Here is a 22,688-nt window from a genome sequence, read left to right on the forward strand (position 1 = left end):
TCCAGCCTGGCCTGCGATGTCTCCAGGGATGGTTCATCCACCACCTCTTTGGGTACCCTGGGCCAGGCTCTCACCACCCTCATTGTAAAGAATTTCTTCCTCATGTCTAGCCTGTAATCCAAGTTCCTACACTTGAGCCCCTTCTCCTAAGAGCTTCTGCAGGTCCAAGGTGTTCGAGCACAGCGTTTTGCAGATACTCCAAAGTTTAGAGTCTAACCCACCTGCCTCACAGCAGCACCCATGGGTGACACTTCTGTCATGCTGATGACTTGGGTGTAACAACAGAGTAATGCTCCTGTGTGAGCCCCTACTGAAAAAAATATTTTTAAGAGACAGTTACTAGATTCAGGACTTTATCAAGACTAGTAGCTCTAACAAATGCACTCTCAGGCTGTAAACAGTACTGCAGTTCAGACTTAAGAGTTCTATATTAAGAACACCCTACTTTTCCCCATGCAGCCATAAATCCAGAATCCTATTTAAGTGGTCATTGGCAGCTGTAGATGAAACAAGGCAAGGAACAAGAGGCTCAAGTTTTCAAAACTGGGTGACTAACATGTAGCATAAAGACAATCTTTAGATGCAAAGCCAGATTAGGGGTGGGGAACTATTGCTCCAAAAGATTTCAAATATTGACCTCGTATTCCTTCCTCTCCCCAGTAGTTTTGTTTCAGCACCACACAAGAGCATTCCCTTAATGTGAAATAAAACCTGATATCAGATTTCATGCAACTCCATACAACTTACACATTTTCCAAAGTAAATAAAAACTCCAATGTATTTTGTCATGGAATACTTATTAGCTTTTAATCTGAACATCAAGGCCCTGGCTTAGAGCTGGAAGACAGCCCATTGTCCCCAGTTTGGCAGAAATTGTTGATAAAATGGAGGTTGGTAGAAGTTATATTTTTGCTTTTAGCTTTATGGTATCTCTCTTGGCTTCCACTTACAGATTACAGGACTAGATAGCAAAAACATACTAATACGTTCACAAATGTTTGCTTCAACTGTCAGTAGTATTCACATGCCGTAATGTAGTCCCTAGAATTATACAAGCTTTACAGCACCGAGATCTTCAGGTCCAACAGAGTCATTGAGGCAAAGCTTTGGGGAAAAGGATTTTATTAAAAACTATCATGCTTCACCATTTCACTTTCCACAGTTTCTAAGTGATTGTTAGAGATGAGATGAAAATATCTACAAGGAAACAGGGAAAATGTCTTTATTTGCCCCTGTGTCCTGCCTGCAGCAATGAGGACGATGGCACATCAGTCAAGAGATCCTTTTCCATCTTGAAATCTCCCGCACTACACAGGCTATCAATACTGCTTTTACTTTTTCGTAAAGGATGAACTTGGGACACGAAGACCAGCAGCTCTACAAGAAAAACCTTTCTGGTCCAGCGCCAAATACAAAACCCCAGTTCTTACATCCGCTGTCAGATATGAGGCTGCACATTCACTGAAATAGCAAGAGAAGAGCAGCAGTTTGAGCACTGCAGTGTTTACAGCCAACGCTGTGCAGCTAATTCAACACTTTGAAGAAACCGAACAAAACCAGGTCCCTGACTTATCCAATGTCGCATTTGCAGTAACTGACAGAAGGGGGAAGAGATCCCCCATGGACAATCCCAACACATTATCCACGGGAAGTTACTTGTTCCCCTAGCGATCTGTGCTGGGGAAACCAGCTCAGGCTTCTTTTCTTCTGCAAGAAAGTATTAAAAATAAGGATATTTAATAATGAAACACGATCTTTTCAAGTTAGTGGAATGCATTCAGCTAAGAATTCTCAAAATCTGCAATCCTCACTTATTGCATCTAGCAAGGAAAAGTAAAATGTGCTAAGAAAACACTGGGAGATCACACAATCATAGAGATTCATCTCTCATCCAGAGATGAAACATTTCACTTAGCTATGCTGGTAAAAACATTGTTCCAAACTTTATTTATATTTGAATGTTAATAAGACATGCTAAATATTTAGCAAAGAGGGTGGACGTACATGTTTTTAATAGGCAAATCTCATGCTATAGGTTGCAGATCTACATGCCTCTGATCTCCTCTTCAAAGGCTCAGAGGAACAAGACAATTCTGCCAGAATACACAGTACAGCAACTGCATCTTAGAACTGCCATAAAGAGAATATTTCCCAAGAGCTAAGCATAACTTAAGTCCTTTTATATATTTTACTGAATCCATATTTTCAGAACAAAAGGAGGGTATCATTAGAGAATGAAAGAAAACACAAAGGATACAACCTCTTTCACTTCAAATAATGAAAAGCATCTTTCTCGTTAAATTTAGAACACACAAGAATAACCTTACATTTATAGAACACTAAATGTCTGGATTTTGATGAAACTCCTTCCTTGTTTCCCAGGATAAAGGACAAATCTCTACACAAAGTTTTCCATATGGGAAGTAATTAGCACAACTGTTTGTGAGGTGGTGGTTTGCTCTGTATACTCAGTAAAACCATACAAGAAACATATTAAAATTTCAAAAGATACAGATCATAACAATTAACAAGCATCTGTATTTTTACTGATAGACAAAAATCAAGTCCAGGAGAATCTACAACAGAGGAAGAATCTAAAGGAAAAAAAAAAAAGCCTGAGATTTCTAAAGCTTCTTAGATACATGTATAGTGGAGGAGAAAAAAGGATTAAGAAATCGTTACCTCAAAAGCAACCCTGCAAATAGAGACATACAGCAAAATCAGATGCAGGCAAATGAGAATATCCAGTAAATCAGCCCTTCATGCCGAAAGAATAACTGAACTTGTTTCTCGACATCTAGTCCCCCATCAAAATTCTTAAAATGTCCAAGGGACAGCAATTCAGAAATACACCTGCACTGCCCAACCCTTGCTGTGAGGGACGCTAGTGGTATTTGACGTGACAAACAAGAGTGACCTGCACTAATTACAGTTAAGAGCTGGTGAAGAAATCACCCTGTGGAACAAACCAAAGGTGCACTCAGCATACCTTAGTGACTCTTATTTCAGTCCTAAGTTTTAACCAACAATAGTTCAAGCTATTGACTAAATTAAGAATTTTTGTTGTAGGCAACAGAAGTCTAAAGAAGAAATGTTATCATACTGATAATAATATACATGTTCTTCTTTAAATATTCACACTTGAATCAATGCTTAAGCATGGTTATTACAAAAATCTAATATGTTTGTTATTTCACTGTTAAATAAGAGACAAAATAGAAATCTTCATACCTGGAAACCTCATGTACTTTTTTTGAACCTCTCATCCTAAAAGCATTTTCTTAAAAAAAAATATATATATATATATAGTTTTCCTGCTTATTTCCATAGCTTTAATTGCACAGAGATTTTCTTCATCCCGGTTTGATTTGTCCTGCTGCCTCCTCCTGCCTTCCGCAGAAAACGCCTGTACATGTCAGGGCTAGTGACACCATTCATATATTTATAATTTGAGAAGCGCTTGGGAAGACGGGACATGACAAACTTCAGATTCTTAAAACTGGTGCTCAATCGATTCACCACCCTGGCTCAGTTACAGCCCTCCACACACTATAAGCATTCATTTAAAGAGAAGATTTTTCCTTCAGAACTAGACCACAACCACTGACATTCCAGCCAAAGCAGCTTTCATCAGATCATTACTTATATTAAGAAGGATTTAGTGTCAAATCAGGGCTCTTCCTAACATGGCAGGGAGCTCCCCCAAGCAGTGCTATGAAGAATCCATTCTTTCCGCAACATCGTATTTTTTTAAAGAACGAAATGTAGTATGTAGTACTGATACTTACACGCCAAATGTGATAGTCTAAACAAACACTGACATATTCAAAGGGTTACTACTCTAACAACTGCTGAGCAAGCAATAAAGGAAATTAAATACCAACATTTTTCCTAAAAATAAAATAGCAGCAACCTAAAGAAAATATCTAGCAAAAGGATCCACGAAATACTCTGTATTTCTCCTTTTTTTCTTGAATTATTCTTAACAAAAACAACCCTCAACACAACAAATATTCAAGGACTCCTTTCAAAACCAGAAACAAACAAATCCATTAAGAATTTCCCTACTGAGACTGGAAGCCTATCACATCAGACATTGGAGTTCAGTCACAAAAGCGGCTCAACAATGTCACCTTTGGGAACCGACAGTAAACAACTGCTTTTTAAATTGGTTTATATCAACACACACATCCTCTCCAAAACAAACATTTAACTGGTCATTTGAAGAGACATTAGTGCCACAGAGGAGACCTACAAAGACTCAGCCATTGCAAAAAGCCCTCGCAGTCAGAATATTCATCCTCCTAGCAGGCACCATTTCTTCTCACATCTAACAGCAAATCAGAATATAACATCTCTGGAAAGAAAAGGAAGAGAAACTTCTTTTCTGTGCATTTGCTTGTACTTACAGCCATGGTAAGATGCCGGGGATCCTCCAGACTTCCCATATTCTTGCTCCGAGTAGCTGGTGGAGAGGTTTGGTTGGCTGGAGCCTCGGCCGAAGGTGATCTGGTTGCTCCCCACTCCAGTGGCCACCTGAGCCATCCGTTCTTTGGTCTTCAAGGCCTGGGCCCTCTCTGTCTTGAGTCGCTCATCATCCTTCAGAAGAGACACCAGCTGCTTGGATTTCTCCCTCACATTGATGCCCTGGTCTTTACCGTCTCGATCAATATACTGAAAATCTTTCAACGTCTGGATGGCAAAAATATTCTCTTTACACTGCTGCGCCACTCTCTCAGAACCAGTTTTAATCAGGTAATCTAACAGAGTAAGGGCCTTGTATACGTGTCGCCAGTTCTTGCCATGGTCATTCAGTCGTTTCCAGATCATGCTCATAATTTCAGAAAAGGCCACAACGTTGTAAGTCAGATCTGCTATTTCAGTCATTAATGAACTGGAGGGACCCCAGGGGTCATTAGAGGTCGCTTCTCGAACTTTTATTTCGGCCTCTGAATAATTGTTCACAATGTTCTTCATCTGCCGTCTAATAGACGAAGTCGTCATTTTTATTTCCCTTTTTAATGAGACAGATTCCAGAACACAAACAAAAACGGGCTATATCTGCTCCTCTAAGAACGTTTCTGAACTGCGAAGGCTCCGTATCAGTGGCTTATTTGTAACACGTTCCACTACAATCATTTCCTCTCTTCAAGAGAATGACACGAGAAAACGAAAATCATGACCTGAGTAAGGAAAGAAAACAAAACACATTAGTTGCGTCTCTAATTATTCCTACATGTCAAGCAATCTATATCCACTTTTGACAAGTTTTGCTACAGTTAGCTGATAAATTTTCTCCCTGCGTATCTCCAGGACACCTGATTTTGAAAACAAATTGCTATTCTCACAAGTAGTATCAAACATCGAAGACTGAAAACCTAGACTGCTGAACAAGACAAAAGCAAGAAAATACCCATGCTCATGCAAATGCAAAACTTGAAAAGCAAAACAGAAAAAGTCCATAAACAACTCGTGGATTTAGTTTCCAACAAGGTAAAACCTACCTAGAATTTTTAATTCTAGAAGTTACAGTGCTACCTTGCAGAGCTGAGGAGAAGCCCCAAGAGAAATTCCGTGTTTAGCAGCCATTAGCTTCCCTCTGGCAATTGACAACTGCAGTTTGCAGCCACTGCTGTAGGAATCTGCGTACCCAGAGAATAAGCAAACCTCTTAAAAATTAACCAAGCTATTTCTGAAACCTCGGGTAAGTTTAAAGCACTCTCAGTTTCAGGGAAGAGATCTTGACTAGTGCTCTGCATTCAGCTGAGGCCTGGCGAAGAGAAACGAGCACCAGAACGATGCACTCCGACTTCAAGGCGACCTTTAATGCTAAGCAGATTAGACAGGAATACATATATATATGTATTTCAAAATGCATTTACTTTGTGCATTTGACAACACTCATCAGATCCACAGTTTCTTCTCCATGTGTCCTTCAAACAGCACAGAAGAATTTTTAATTGTATGAAAACAGAATTGGAAAACCAAAGTGACTGGCAAGGAAACCCAAGGACAACCTTCGAAGCTGGAAAGCTGTTTCAGTTATTTATTTAAGGTCACTGTTTCATGTAAACAGAGGCCTATTAAGCTTTAGCATACATTACTTGAGTAAACTGGCAGATTTGGTATTCATCAGTTGCTTGAACCCCAAGCATTGATTCTGTGACTGAACTTGCCAGATTAATAGAGATTGCGCATCCGAGACATCCTCTAATAACATTTCTCCAAACACTCCAAAGAAGCAACAGTATCACTTACAAAAGACACAGAAAGAAGCACAGATTTCAAGCCTAACATTGTTATCATTCCTTGAATTACTACCCTGCCATTTAGAATGAAAGCAGATTTAAGCGTCAGCTTGGAGAACCTGCAGCTCTATAATGACCTCTCAGAATAACGGCATTTACCTTTCCTAGAAACCATTCTAGGCCAGTTAAAGTACCACAGAACAGGTGCAATGAGTTACTGCATTTTGTTCCAGTAAAGTTAATTTTTGGCAGAATAAAAAGCTATTATGACATCATGGAAAACTAAATGAGACCAACGCTAAACTTGAGGGAAACTGCATCATCCTTTTCCCCAATAATTAAAACAAGCTGTAGAAGAATGTCCATCTGTTGTCAGATGCCCAGTAGCAACCAAAACAAAAAGGGGCATCTCCTGGAGCATGTGCAGGTTTGTGCATTATAAACCCAGAATCTGAAAAGGCTGAGCCTGTATAAGCAATCCCAGGTGCTCATTGCTGTTGCTTCGCTCCAGAGGTTAACGTCGTCCAAATCTCTTGGCTCCCCTGCCCTTGTGATCACTCTTTCATGAATCACTCTCAAAAAACGAAGCATCAATTAAAAAAAAAAAATAAATCCCACAACGCACAGATCTTACTTAACCTAAACTATTTCTTTGTGTCAGTAATGGGCTAAGGCAAGTTCCCAGACAAAGCTGAAACAAGTTATCTGTGTCTGATAGAAAGACGGTCCCAAGGAGCTCAAAGGAGGCTGCGGGTGACAACTTCAGGTGGTCAAACAAGAGTCAGCAGAGGAAACCAGTGCCCTCCTGAGCAGGAACACAACTGCCTGACAATATGGATCCCAGATCAGAAGAATGCAACACCCCCTCTAAGGGCTGAGCTTGTCACCCAACCTGACAAGCAGTAACACCACAAAAAATGAAAACCATGAGAACTACAAAACCTCTTTAACCACTTCACTAAAAAGTCCACCAAGTCCAGCATCCTCAGACACAAATCTTCATGTACAGAGCATGAGAAAAGAACATATATATTCCCTTGCCTTATATTACCAGTAGCTTAGGCACCTTAGATGCAACCTGTGCTGGAGGCTCCTCTGCCAGCAATGGGCACACTGTGTCTCTGCCAACCCCTTTTTTGAAGCCACTTTTATTTCCCATTGCACCCTCAGCAAGAACACAATGGCACAGCGACCACACTACACAAACAAGGACTTCAGCTTATTTTAAATTTGGCCATTTATTCCCCATGCTGTACACTGGAGGCATGCTTTCTAACAAAAGAACAAGTCGCCTTTGGCTTCTTTGTGTCACTCATGATTCTACAGAAATGGGCCATCTCCTGGAATTCAGCTCCTCTATTTAGTAGCTGCTCCACACCTCTGATCATTCCTGATGTCTTTCCATGCATCTACTACACTTGCATTTCTTGAGATATTCACAGTTCCAAGCGCTCTGCATTTCAGGTTTGACAGTAACAAAAGTTCATATCACAACATAGTCATTTACTGCTTAAGATTTCCCGTTCTTTAACAAATACTTTCTAAAAGTCCATTCGCCTCTTGGTATTTGTGCCTCTACTCAGGCACGTTTCTTCTCCCATTGCCAAGGCACTGAGGCTATTCCATCTGCCATTTTATCACTTACCAGATCTTAATCTTCCTCCTTTCAACTAAGTTTAATTTAAAATTTGACTAATTTGGTTCAATTTGGCCTCCTCATTATTTAGAAATGATCTGAAAAAGGAAGCATTCGCAAGAGCGCTGGTTTCTGGCAGGACTGTGAGAACCAATCATTTACTCCTAACCCTGTTTCCTGTCTTTTAACCCACTGTAAATCTATGAAAAACATTCCTGTCTTATGAGAGTCTTGTTTCTTTAAAGGCCAGGGATGAGAGTCCTTACCAAAATATTTTTAAAAGGCAAGTACAGTAAAGAAGCAAATGGCTCGCTTACCTGTGCCTCCACAACTAAAGAAATGAGAAAAAATTGTTTCAATACTTGCTACAATTTCACAAGCTTTTGAAAAAAACAATTCATTTTAATGCTGCACACAATATTTGGAAAGGTAAATTCTACAGTATATGGGAACACCTGCTAGTCCTAAGTAACATCAACTGTGGCCAGTGAAATAAATACGTGCAGAATTAATCACAATTACAAGACAAGCAGGCACACTGGCAATCAAGGTGCAATTTCACGTGCTATCTCAAGCTAATTGTGAGCCAGCGCCAAACCCAGTGGCCTCCAACCGCTTCCCCTTTCTTCCTCTTGCATCAAATCTGGCAATCACACAACACCACAGAAAAATTAATCAACTTAAGGTCTCACAGAAAATTAGCTTTTTAGCTGATCAAGATGCAGTGACACAGTCACAAGCTTTGCTGCGAGGCAGACTGTGAGAAGAGTAAAAGCAGCCCAAGCCCAGCTTCACTTTTGAAGGAGTTGAATAAATATAAAATAAAGCTGTCAAACTCCAAAAACCAGCACCAGCAAGTGAAGAGTTTCACTCCTGCCCAACTACAGCACAGGCACAAGGAACCCACACACCTGGATCAGAGAGACCCAAAGTGGACGCCTGGAGCTTTAGCTCCTCAAGAAACCCACCAGCAGAGACTGGGTCTGGATGGCGCTTTGGAAAAACCAACCCAGAGCAAACATTTCAAGAAGAGAACACACCAGATTAAGTGAAATGAGCATTTTTCACTCTTCCAGAAAATTAAAGATTTCGCTGGCATGATTCTTTACCTTCATAGCTTTGATTCATGAAAACAAAGGCATTTAATGAGAATCACATTAATGTCTAGTTTCTTCTTTTCTTGATGGAAAGACATGTTTTCTAAACCTATTATACTTTTAACCCATTAAAGATAATTTACTCTAAACTTCATTTCACTCTATTAAGATCACAAAGGGTGACTGGGGTGGAAAGACAATAGATGTTTTATTTGTCCTCCCAATCTGGTTGTACCAACACTGGAGATGACCCTCCCCGAGAGCTCTGTGTGCCTTTCACTATCTGCTTTACAAACTCGGCTTCTACACCACACCAAGGATGCATTTTACTTTATTATTACAGGCTGTGGAACGCCGTAACAGCCTGCCTTACGGTTAAAGAGATCAAAAAGCCAAATATCCCTACTGCATAAAAGTGAGAAACCATTTCTAACGCGTGATTAAATACTTACATAGAAAGTTTAGGTTTTTCTTTTTTTCAGCGACCTCAGTGAATTAACTTCTCACAACAAACCACAAGGAAGTACAATGCACTTGCAACTTCAGCACAAATCTGAGTTTGCATTTTTAACAGTACAATTGCAAAGAAAGCAGAAAGCAAGACCAGTTGATTAAAGCTGCTGTTCCTTGCTAACGACAGGAAAAAGGCGATCAGCTTGAAGAGATTTCTTTAAAAGGTTAAAGAGAGGGGAAGAGTTGTTTTCTTGTTCAGTTTAGGCAAGCCTTCCTGATTTTCTTTCCCTTGGTCCTTACAAGCCATTTTCTGTCTGTTTAGTAGCTTGTAAACTTCAAATACATAGAAAAGGCAACGTACAATTCTGCAGACTAAAAGGTGACGCTTACCTGTGCTATCGAGGGTAACCTGGAGGGGAATATCCCGTTCTCTTTTTCCTATTTCAATAGTATCATTACACAAATAGAATTCTTGTGGTCCTTTTTTAGATACAATGTGCAGACAGAAGGAATTCTTGACTGAATTTTCAACAGCTCGCTCTCAAGAGATTAAATTCAGTAAATGAAATCTACATGAGGAAACCATCTTTAATTTGCTCAGACTAACACAGAAAGGAGGCCAAGCCACAAAGTCCTTAATAAACTTAGTTCAAAGAAACAGCCACACAAATCCACCTCTAGACAGGCTTTCAGCAGAATCCATTCAGACCTCTGGAATGTACAACCCAAACCAGGGTTTGTCTGCACTGATAAAATGCCCTTCATATCAAGCCTGAAAGCAAATACATACACAGTCCAGCTAAGTATGGACCAGAAATATATGAAAAGTCTCTAGTAGTAAGTGGACAATAAAAAGTGTGACATTTAAAGTTAAACATAATCAGAATTTGCATAAAATTTCAGTTAACATTGTATGTTAGATTAGGTATTTACTGCAAGTAACATACATAAAAAGTAAATTTTTGAAAAGTTATTAATACCACCATTCTATCATTCAGGCAGTTTCTACAGACATCTTAATCTACATAAAAATATCCCCCCTTTCTTGAAATACACAGAAAGATGACTACAAGTTTTCATCCAAAGATTCATACTGCAACTACACAAAGAGATTTTTCTGGTCATCACTAGAACATACACTCCAACAGCTCAAGCAGGTTCCTTTACTCAGTTCACAGGACTATCCTCAACAGCGACCGAGAGACCAAAATCCTACAACACTGGGGCACAAGGTGGCTGTGCATCCAGACAGCTTCGTGTTCTGAAAGCACATCTGCGGTATCAAGGCATCCAAACAGCACCATCTTGGATATTTGTACCCCACGACAATTTCAAAGGAACAAAAATTAAATATAAAGTTTTAAGAGCCATGGAGAGCATCTCCTACACAAGACATGCTGAAGCAGCTGCTGTGAGAAGTTCCAACACATTGTAAAGCTGAAGCATGTGCCTTACCCTAAAACGTGAATCCACACAAACAGTTCGGTCTGTTCTCCTTGCTATCAGGGTGGAATGATAGCGGCTGGCAATCCGTGGGGACCTGTATTCCAGGGTAAATTGAAGAACCCAGGGCCTGGAAAGTGCTTCTTGCCAGGCTGCAAAGAATTGGACTAAGAGGAAAGTGCTGCCAGATGCTGACTGAGGAAGAAGATCCCCCAGACAGACACTGAGAACACACCTGCACAGAGCAAAAAGCACCTTCTCAACAATCCAAATCCTAACAATAAGTCAGCTGTTATTTATGGCAAAACCCCACGATTCCTATTGCCTACTGCTGTCAATTCACATCCTAGTTTTCTTGTGCTAGCTCGTTACATGTACAAACCCAAACCCACCATGCTTTGAGAAAGTCTCCCTTTCCACAAACAGGAACCAGAAACCTTTGACAAAAAATATGGAGCACAAACCTTTATTTAAAAGTCAATACAATAATGCAGAAAAAAATGCCAGCAAAGACATTTTTCTTATACTGGATCCCACACTGCTAGAGAAATCTATTTCATGTTTCCCCCCCCATTCATAAATAATTCTTGCAGAACAACTGGATGACCAGAGGCTATCACTACACTGCCCACGGTATAATATCCTACTGTAATACAAACATTGTTCCCAAAACCAAACAGGAAAAAAGGCAACTGTACAGAGCGGTCACTTGGAGCATGGCGCTCAGAGAAGCGAAGCAGCTTGGCACTGTACAGAGAAGCCAACAAGCACCACACTTATTAGCCCTCTCTCATTATTGTACAGCAGATAAAACAGCAATTCATGTGTATAAGACAGTAAAACGAAGACACTGAGATTACCATCAATGCCCTTCCTCAACCTTCAAAGTTATTTAGGAAATTAGTTACAAATACAGATTGGCAAATCGTTTGAAGAACAGGGTTAACTTCAGAAGAAAGGTTTCATTTCCATTTTTCACAGCTTAAATGCTTGTCTTCTTCAGTGTTATTTCTGAGAAGAGGAAATGGTTCGAAATTTAAAGTTTTGGAAGCTTTCCACTCCCTTTTACAAATGAGAGAACAAGGTCAGCTTTCACAGACAGCAGGTGGCCAAATTATTTCTTTATTTAAAGAGTTAATACTGAAAGATAATTCTCCTTCAAATTTATGCATATTCATGAATCCCATGATTAGATTCTACACTGATTTTTTTAGTCATGCCTCAAGACTTGCAGAGAAAAACTAACTCTAGCTTCTACAGCCACTTCGCCATAAAATAGATTTAGACACACAAATTTGTTTGTTTTCTCTGTAACACCTTTGCTTACTATGTGTCTACTTAAATTACCAGGGCAGTATTTGAGCTCAGTGGAGAGCTTATCTCATTACCGACAGAGCCTACAGGAAGAGGGAGCAAGGAGCAGAAATCTCTCATCTGACCACTTGGCTTGGGGACCCACCAAGCCAGAGCTGCCGGTGCTTTGATTTTCGCAGTCACATTTGACTTCGCAGCCCACAACGCAGCTGGAATTATTGACAGCGTGGGAAGCAGTTGCAAATACGCTCTAAAGTGCTGCAAACCATCCAAATTCAACCCACTATGGAGGCCTAATTTTAGGATTACAAGCTTTGATAACACCTCTTTTAAAATAACACGTTCCTCCTATGGCTGGTTCAAGTGTCATCGACAGAACTACCTGCATTTCAAACAGATCTCAGTTTATTTTTCATTAGTAATACAGCAAGTACCTGGTGTGTAATGAATAACAGAATATTGCAGAATTACAAAACAGTGTAAGGTCAAGCCATTATGCACTGAACCAGAAATTCTAAATGCAAATTAATCCAACACAGCCCTGAAAATACCTACCCAAACTCTCAAAAGGAATTTGTTCTCTGGGGATTACCTACTTGAATGAAATGTCTTTTATTCTCACAAATAGAGTAGAAAAATAGTAACCTAATGTGTGCTTTAACAAAAAGGTAATAATATGAAATAAATTCAGTTTACCAGGTATATTTGAGCAGCATTTTCCACTGAACTAAAGACAGTAGGAGACATTTCTCTCCTTCCATATTTTCATTTTGGAAGGGGGGGAGATACCTGATCTTCTTGCCAGAGAATGCATCTTAAAATCTATTACTAATTAGAAAAATTCAGCCTTGTCACCTAGGTTGCTTACTGGGTGACAGGCAACCACCAAAGAGAAGTCATTAGATCTTATCTCCCAACAGCTCAGAGCCCAGATAGATCAGTCCGAACACAGGCAGAACTTCAAATAATAAAATCTAAAAGCCTGCAAGACTATCAAACACTCGTTACATTCTCTAAGCCACAGAATTTTCTTATACGATGGGAATTTTTAAATTTAAAACTGACAAGACCTACTATATCCATATATATCTGCGCTCATGTATCAGACCAGGTGTGTTGGGAAGGTACCTGCTACTTAGAATTACCCAACGATTTCATTAACTACATACATTTTGCACTTTATTATTATGAAGCAGACGTCACCACGAGCAGTTTTCTATCCACCTACACACCCCAGACAGGCAACCACATTAATAAATTCAGTAGGCCAAAGGCAAATGTTCATCATGACAAAGATTAGGTGAAAAAAATAATAGTTTTAACTCTCCATGTTACTCCTGGCAGAAGCTAAGAGACTAATTAATACTTCTACTTTACAACCTGAATTTCTAATGAAAAGGACTGTTCAAGGAGCAAAGCCATATCTGTCCACACATCCAAAACACTATTTTCTGCCCTTTAAATTGTTAAGCGTGCTGTTGCTAACACAAACTACAAGCCTGTAAAGAAACACGACTGATTTATTATCCTACCTACATTCATAGCATAAAACTTGGAGCACCATTCCTTGCACCCCGCACTTGCACACTCATCTTGAAAAGTCACCACATGGTCTTAATTCAACTATCAATGGTGACGATTAACATAAGGTTACTTTAACCCTCAGAAATGAAGCTACATGTGGTTGTGTGTTCACGACTAATTAAGTTGCTATAAAATTCTAAAGCAGGAAACATATATCCTAAAATCCTCCATGCACCCTGCTGGAGAAGCATTTTGGCCCAAAGCCAGGGTTTTACACTAGGCTCAAATGCTCGGCAGTCAGGCTCAGGGAGGAATCGAGGATGCGGCTTCATGTTACACTTCATCCTCAGCTGGCTGCTACCAAAGGACACATCCTGCTCCTACCTGCTCTGCTGTCACCTGTCACCTCCCCGTCCCTCATGCCAGATCTCGAGATAGAATCAGTTCAGTGAGCTGACCTGACAAACTGTGGGAGGCGAGGGGGAGATGGATAGCTGGGCTTTCTGACAGATCAGGTCACCAAACCAATTAATCCCAAGGTCGCTCTAATTACTTTAAAGTACACCACAAATAAGGGAAGTAACGTTCATTTCAACAGCCACAGTCACCTACAGCTGCATTTCACAGTGCAAAATGTAAAGCTGCACCTTGAAAGATCAAATTGGTGGTCAAGTTAAAGATGACGGTGCAGACCTGGGGCTTGTCTTCAGCATGTAACAGCGCAAGAACTGCAGCGAGTTTTCTGGGAAATATATTACTGCTTAGTTGTTAGTAAAAGTAACACATTCATTTTGTTTCATGTTGAAGACAGCATAGAAAAAAGGAAACTGGGTCCTCTAGTCTTTCAAAACTGCCTAACATCTTCAAGCCTTGAACTCTTTCACACTGATCTTAGCCATCTGTTCTTGTAACACTTGTTATTCAGCTTTCCCTCTTATTCCTCCATATCTTTATCTTTTGGAACTATACACATCAGTTTCCAAAATCTTTTCCAAACAACCCTACCTCTTTCCGCTCTTCCTAAAAGAGCCGTCTAGTATTCCTCACATCACCACCTTGGCAGGAACAGCAATGCCACCCCAAGGAGTGCTGTGGGCAGACAGGACGCGCAGCCAGAGGAGGGGACGCCCCAACCCCACCGCCTGGATTTGGACTGGGTTACACTTCCCATGAAACAGCACCCAAAAATACTGCTGGTCGCTTTGGTCTACCTCTGTGCTGCCCCAGTTTCTGATTTTGAGCTATGTTCTTAAGCTCATCTTTGATGGAAGTGAACCATTAAAAGACAAAAAAATCAGCACATTTGATATAAGAATTTTTCCTCATTGTGTACCTAAAATTTTCTAATTGCTTCATTCAGGCACTAATAAGAATCATTTCTATTCATAAGTGAAAAGATTTGTTATTATTTTGGTTTAGTATTACTTTGTTGATTTTTGCAGAATTATGAAAAAAAAATCTGGCTTGAAGATGCCAGTGAATCCCACATTCTCCCATGCAGATACACAGAGATTTTCAGTTGTCACTGTAACAATTTCTCAGGTTTTCTGAATCTACCCTTCAGCAGTAATATTCTACCTACTCTCTTATATATTCTGGATATTTAGACGGAAAATTATTTGAGTGGGAGTTAGCTTGCGCTTCTCAAAGAGGATGACAAAGACTCGTTACTAAAAAGCATCTGTGCCTGTTCCATTATTAAAGGTCATTTTCCTCCTGGCAGCTCCTGCAGAGAACACGTTTTACCCTCTTGGCTTTGAGACTCTGCATCCAGCAGCCCCGCACGTGTCCTTGGGACTCCACGCACCTTGTAAGAGTCCAGCTGGAGAAAATACCTACCATGTGTAATCAAACCTCAAGACACTGATATTTCTGAAGCAGCTGATTACAGCTTGAGACATAGTAAAAAAAAAACAGCAAGTAAATCCCATGTGTAGTACTACTACTATCTGTACCTCCCATAGCTGCCTCGTATCCCTGTGCTGTGGATTATTGCTTTAACCACTGTTTTAATGCAAGTCACTATTCTCTCTCTTTAGATTTATAAACAGAACAAGAAAGTGACTTAAAAACTCACGCACTCCATTTTTCTGATCTTTTTTGGAGAGCATTCCATCTAGTCCAAATGGACAGAAGAAATTCCAGTCCATTAACATCCATCAGCTAACAGAAAGCATTATGAATTCATCAATATTGCTAAAACATGTGGGTACAGTATCATTCTGAATCATTTAGTAACTACATCTGCAGCAAGAATAGCTCAAACAACTCACCTTACACTGCCAGCAACCATCTTCCTGAAGGAGGAAAAATGAATGTATTAAGATCACCTTCAATTTTCTTATCCCTCTTGACAGAGTTGGTGGTGTCTCTACACACCAGCATTTCCATGACAATCAAATCCTGTCTGATGTTGGTCCCCTCTGGACATCAGCTTCCTTACCCAAGCCACTTGCAAGAAGTTTTCACTGCTCATTTTTCTGCAAAGCCTGACTTTTCCCTGCTTGTTAACATCCAGGTCAAATGTGTTAAGTCTTAATTTAAGTTTTCGATTTGCAAAGAAAAAAAAAAACACAAAACAAAACAACAAAATAAACCCCACACATTGTTCTCTCAACACAAGGTTACTGCCACTGTTACAGTGACACACACCTCTGATTTTTTTGTTATCTGTTTACAAAGCTATGGAGGGACCATCATCCTTCTCCAGCAAGAAGTGATGAGTTCTATACATGAGAAAAGCCAAAAGCTACCAAAATCAGTCAGTCTTAAGAGAAAATACATTATGGACTAAGATGAAAGTGTAACCACCAAAAAAAGCCCACACCTGGGGTTGAGAATACAGGCAGAGCACTAGGGGTAAAAAGGAGAGTGAAGAAACCTTATTATGGAGTATAGCAATATTAAGTTATTGTTCTCAGAACAGTGAAAGAAAAAGGTATTTACTCTTAAAAAAAAATCAGACTTAATAATATAAAGAAACAAAATCATTACCAAAGTCTAGATTAGAAACTACTTTGCTTGTTTTGCCATGTTCAGGTATGTCTAGTCTGGTCTTCTCTGTTTCACTTCAGTTTTTAAAATAATAGTAAGTATACGGCACTTTTGTTTACACTTTCAGTTATAATGATACCTAATCTAATTAAGTCCAGGAATAAAAATGTTGTTGTTAAGGTAGCCTTTACAAACCGAGTACAATTAACTCAACTCTCAGTACCGTAGTTTCCTTAATATAGAAAATGTCTTAGAATACATACACTTACACATGTATCTACATATCCTTAACTCCCACGGCTTAATTCAATTAATACTATTAAATCTTTAATGCTTAGCTTCAAAGGCTTTTTTAATTTTTAATAGCTCTCATAGGTTAGCACGAATGTTTTAAGTCTTTCTACTATATTTTAAATAAACTCCTCTTTTCTTTCCGCTTTGATGTTTGCCTTTCTGACAACCCTATACTCTGTGAAGCTCCTGGAACTTTGTTTTCTGTGAAATGATGACATTACAAACTCAAAAAGATATGTTAATCACTGAGCTGTAATCAGGGATTTTTTTCTTCTCCCTCTCACCTGCCCTCTGGGCTGGGAGTTGGCAACAGAATCACTTTAATCAAAACAATGTAGAAAGCCAGGAGGAGAGAGGATGCAATCGGGAGGGACGGGGCTCTTATTTGCATCTGTTCAGCATGCAAGCGGCAGGCGGGGCTTAATTCTCTTTTACTCTGGTTTCCCATGAAAGGAGAAAATGCAAAAGCCACCACACGTTATTAGAATAGTTAAAATAGGCATTTTGACAAAAGAGAGTTGAGATTCATGGAAGCATTTAAAGATGCATCTGTTGCACAAGCCTGATAGGCACAAAACGTGCTTTTAATGTAGACTTTGCCAGTACCAACAGCATTACCACTATAAATTGGGTCACCTAAAGCTCCGATTCGTAGATATATGATCTACACAGACAGGCACACATATATCTATAATTCACCAGTTCTGCTACCTGGTAGAAGTGCCACTGTGAGCACATTGTGCTGACACCAAGGTAACTTGCACCAGCGTGTTTCTCCCCTTCCCTTCCTCTCACTCCCTCCAGACCCCCCCCACCTTCCACAGCTCCATTTCTAAACTTTGAATTCGTGAGACAAGAAGTCTGGTGGCGTATTTCAGGCCTTTCTATAAAGCATAAACTAAAAAAGGGGAAAAAAAAAGGCGCAGACTTTCATCCACCTCTAACATTTATTTTTCTTCTGAATAAGAAAAATAAATCTCTTCTTAAAATAAAACTAAAAATCAGAATTTCCATGGACAAGAAAAAGCACTATAGTATTATATACATTATTCAAGTTGACTTAAAAAAAATTTAAAACTGGCTCTGTCTCAAGGCATCCAGGCACAATTTGGTGGCAGCACGTACATAAACAAAATTCCCTCTGCATTCCAGATGTTCAAGCATGTTTCTTGCATTTACACCTGGGAAACTAACAGTACTAAAACCCAATGTGGTGTATTTGACATTGACTGTAAGTCAACGACCAGTCCCAGATCCCCAGACCACTCCCACGTTCAAAGTCAAGTACGTGCTTCCATACTTTGCTCCATCTAGAGCATAAGCTGCAGAACAGAAAACCCCTCATAAAGCATATTAAAAACAGTCTAATGAAGACAATCTACAAAAGTATCCTGCTGTTCTTCACCTCTTCAACATTTCAGCAGCCTGGAACATGGAGAGAACAAGAGAGCTCCAACCACACAGAGCCCTCCCCAGCATTGCATGTCTGCAATTATAGAACATGTTCTGTCTTTTAAAGCCGATGTAAATATTCTCTTGGAGATATCATATGTTTGTATTGTTGTGAAATTAAATATATGCAGACACTATTAGTTGGCAGATAGACACCAAAATGTCAATTATGCTATTCAGTGTGCTTAAACCAGCCAGTTAGGCAAAAGGAGATTATTCACTAGGTAGTCAAATGTAAAAAAAAAAAAAAGCCAGACATTTCAGTCTCTCTCAGTGTTTCACAAAGGGGTCAGCGATTTGTAAATTTTAAATGCGACACTTAAGCAGTTTTGCAGACTAAAAAAACCCCTCACATCCTTTGATGATATACCTCAGTGCTTCTCTGCAATAAAACAGCTTAAGAGTGATTTTGCTGTCACACCACCTTTTATAATTCAGCGTCTCTAAAATTTAAGAATTCTGAAAACCACGTAAATAAAAACAATTATAAACCTTACTTTACTTACTAAATCTCCCCAAGAGAACTAGCAAACACATAAACACAAATATCTTTCAGAGGAGCCATCCAAGTACTAATCTTTTAAAACCTTCAGAAAGCAGTTGCTTTGCTGAAAAAGTATAAAAAACATGGGCTGCATAATTATAGTCCAGTGCAAAAACAGACTTCCTGTTCTTCTGAGTAGCATGCAGAAATTTCTGCTTTAAAAATACACATAAGAAAGTTCTAGAGATTCCCCAAAACTACAACTACAATATTAAAAATTGATTTCTGATCTGCATTTGCTTACTTCTAAGAAAAGCACTTGGTGTCAACCCTATGCTAGCTATCTAAAAACATTCCAATGACGCATTATCTTTACTTTCTGAGAAACACTCTCCTAAATTGGTAGACAAAGTTTAACTTAATGAACTCTGCTCAACGACAGCAGCAAAAAAATAGCAACACTTCTCATCAGTAATAAGCATTCCAAGCTCTTAAAAAAAAAAAAAAAATCACTGCAAGCAGCATAATATTACAAGAAGCAATCATAAAACCATGCAATAAGCCAGGATGGGCTCAGAAGGCAAATATTTCATGAGATAACAGAACAGATGCGAGTCTTATGCTTTCAAATGGTCATTACAGAGAGAGGTTTTTATCAAATGATTAAATACCTGGGCAGGGCCATCTTAAAGCTTCACCAGATCTTCCCTGGATCTGAATATTGCTGGAAACGCACAATTCAGATCTTTCTCTAAACAGACATTCCTATTCACATTCCAGCAGTGTCACAAAATGGTAGGGTGTTTCACTGATTAATTAGCTAACTGAATAATTAAAATTATTAAATTTCTGTTTTTCAAATAATAATTCAAGTGCTTTCCTTTACATATAGCACATGACAGAGTACATTCTGCTTAACCATCCATCAGAGAACGGGAGGCGTAGTGAAATAGTTCTATTTAGAACCGAAGGATGAGGATATATTAATGATCTTCAATTTTGGCTGATTTCATAGCGTTAGAGAACAGGCCGGATCACACATCTGTGCCTTCCTGCTGTTGTCACAAGCCTCAGCCCTGTCCGAGCAGAGTGGAAAGTTAGTACAAAGGGAGCTGCAACACCAATGGGGTCAATGGATTTGGCTGAAGAAATTCTGCTAAAAGGAAAAAAATAAATAAAAATAAGGAGAATGACAAAACTAAAACGCTGCTTGGGGCCTGTTCACCCAGTTAGCAACACAGAATTAGTCACTTGAGAAAAGATTTCCTACCTACCGGGAAAGCTGTTTGAGGGAGTCTCTCAAGTCTGCATCTCAGGGGAGGAAGTTGCCTTTAAAAATACTTTGTTGTGCTTTTCCCTAAGGAATACGAGAACTGTATATATCAGTTATTTTAGTGGGTTTTGACCATGAGGCCCTACAAACAAAGGTCTTATTTGTGAACTGTACAATCCTCACACCAGTGAGCAATTACTCACGCGATTAGTCCCAATGAAGTCAGAAGAACTGTTTGAGAAATTGCTTGCCAACCTAAGGGTTGCACAATCAGAAAAAAAAATATAACAAAAACACAGAAGGGGATAAAATGCATCTGACAAAAATGACCATCAAGAAATAGCTGGTGACAGATTGTTATTTAAGTAGAAGGAAGTGATTTAAACAGTCAGGAGCAGTTGTAATAAGATTATTCTCTATTAAGATTCTTAAAATGTCTTTGTTCTAGCAAAGCTATGAAAAGACCATTGTCCTTGTAAAGGTTCAGAAACTACTAAATTGATATTAAGTCTAGAAATTAACATGATTTCAAAGCGAGCAAGAAAAAACTGTACAAGAACATCCCTGACATCATTAGCACCTTTGTTGCATGTCAACATTTTTACCTGGCATGGATACAATGTATATTGTGGTATTTCTTGGTGGCAAAACTCAACCAAAGAAAACAGACCCAACAAACAGAAATGCAGAGCGAGTTCTGTTTTTTAAATAATGAAAAGGATCAGTTTGATTTTAGTAGGCACTTCATTATGTGACATATACAGAAATGCAGGAAGGTCTCTATCAGGTTATACTGCAGGGAGATTACAGCAACATCTGGCTGCTGAATTTCCCTAGAGAAACAGATGTGACATTTTAGCCCCGATCCTCACACTCCATCATCTATCTTTAAGATACCTTCTAGAACAACAGGCCCAAATACTGGCCATAACTACTGCAACCCCGAAAAACAAGCCTTCCAATTTCCATCTTGAAGGATGGCCATAAAACATCTCCAGGTAAGGTGTCTGGCATGATTTTAAACTAATAAGCAGCTTTGAAATAAAAAAAAAAAAAAAAAAATTACTTAATTTGTAGAAGTATTGTTCATTGTCCTGCACTATTAGCACTGTAAGCATAAAAGAGCAAATGATTCACAGATGAAAGGGATATAACAGAAATTTCCATTGAAAAAGAACATCCGCCAAAATACTGGGTCTAAAGATGATCAAATCTGTGCCATAGGAAACATGTACGTGACCCAACTGGGGAGAGGAACCAGGAATGGTATTCAAATAAGCACTGAACCAGATGTAAACATGTGCAAAGTACAGGGAAATTATGAGGGCAAGAAAATAGGAGGAGACAGAGAGAAGTCTAAAAAAGAAAAGACAAGTTGGACCTTTTCTACAGCAGCAGATTGCACACAAGTGTTCTCCTGCCTGGGTCAGCCCCCAAAACTATTCTACTTCTCATGCCTTGCACATTTAATATATTTTTATCATATAGTTACATGACAGAAGACTCAGCAACTGTAGACAACATTAATATAACAGCATTTGGAGGAAAGACAGAAGCAGCCAGCAATGTGGAAGAAAACTGCAGAAGTCTCATGCAAAAATTTCAACTAATTACTTTAGGCAGCTCAGGGAGCTCTACTCCTAACCACAGAAGAACTACGTGAAAATAAATGGTGTGCATCAGGACAACAAAACATGCGGCGCTGGAGATCTGTTAGAACTTCACCCAGCCACCTCCACCATAAAACTCAGATAAGCGGAGCCTCCGAGGCAGAGCTAGGGGGGTTCTGGGCTGGGACTGGTTTTACCCAGTGGTGCTGCTGGAGCCAGCCGCGCTGCGCTGCCTGCGGGGACCAACGTGTGCCCGGGCTCTCTGCTCCGTGCTCGTGTTTCCCACCTGGAAAGAGCCGGCTTTTGCAAGTCGGAGCGCAAGCCAAGGCACAGGCAGCATGAACAGACCAGGTCTGACCTTGAACGTGAGCTCAAGGCACTAGTAAGAGGCATTTGTGTTAACAGGCCTGGGTGACATGAAAACAGATATACACACTATTAACAATTAATGCAGTACAGGGCATTGGTTCAGAGATCAATCTTTAAGCTAAATTTTTGTAAAAATAATAAAAAAAAAAGCTAAAAATTATCTATGCAGAAAAAAAGCATTTCACTAAGCATAGTGATTCAAAGTAATATTTCCATGTAAAAATGCACAATAGCAAATTACAAACCAAATTCTGGTAAATATCTCCAGTTGCCAGTGACATTGCAACTGGAATCACAGAATGTCCTGAGTTGGAAAGGACTCACAAGGATCGAGTCCAACTCCTGTCCCTGCATAAGAAAACACAAAATACTTTTATACCAATTTTCTAATTAGTAAAATCCTTCATATAAACTTCACTATTAGATATTTACATGCATTTAACTTTTTGTGGTAACTCTGAACATATATAATAGTTTGAAGGAACTCAATCTCCGTA

General features: G+C 39.4%; 1 protein-coding gene across 4 annotated transcripts in view; it reads right to left on the minus strand.

Moving 5' to 3' along the window:
* The window catches only part of EPN2 (epsin 2), a 43,511-nt gene that overhangs the window by 17,349 nt on the left and 3,474 nt on the right, over window positions 1-22,688 (minus strand). For all 4 annotated transcript variants that reach the window (XM_071815369.1, XM_071815368.1, XM_065850304.2 and 1 more), the window contains exon 2: window positions 4,410-5,183. In XM_071815369.1, the coding sequence (XP_071671470.1) occupies window positions 4,410-5,004 (595 nt within the window). In that variant the 5' untranslated portion in view covers window positions 5,005-5,183. The remainder of the gene's footprint in view (window positions 1-4,409; window positions 5,184-22,688) is intronic.

Source organism: Patagioenas fasciata, chromosome 15 (genome assembly GCF_037038585.1).
Source record: "Patagioenas fasciata isolate bPatFas1 chromosome 15, bPatFas1.hap1, whole genome shotgun sequence".
Taxonomy (NCBI): domain Eukaryota; kingdom Metazoa; phylum Chordata; class Aves; order Columbiformes; family Columbidae; genus Patagioenas; species Patagioenas fasciata.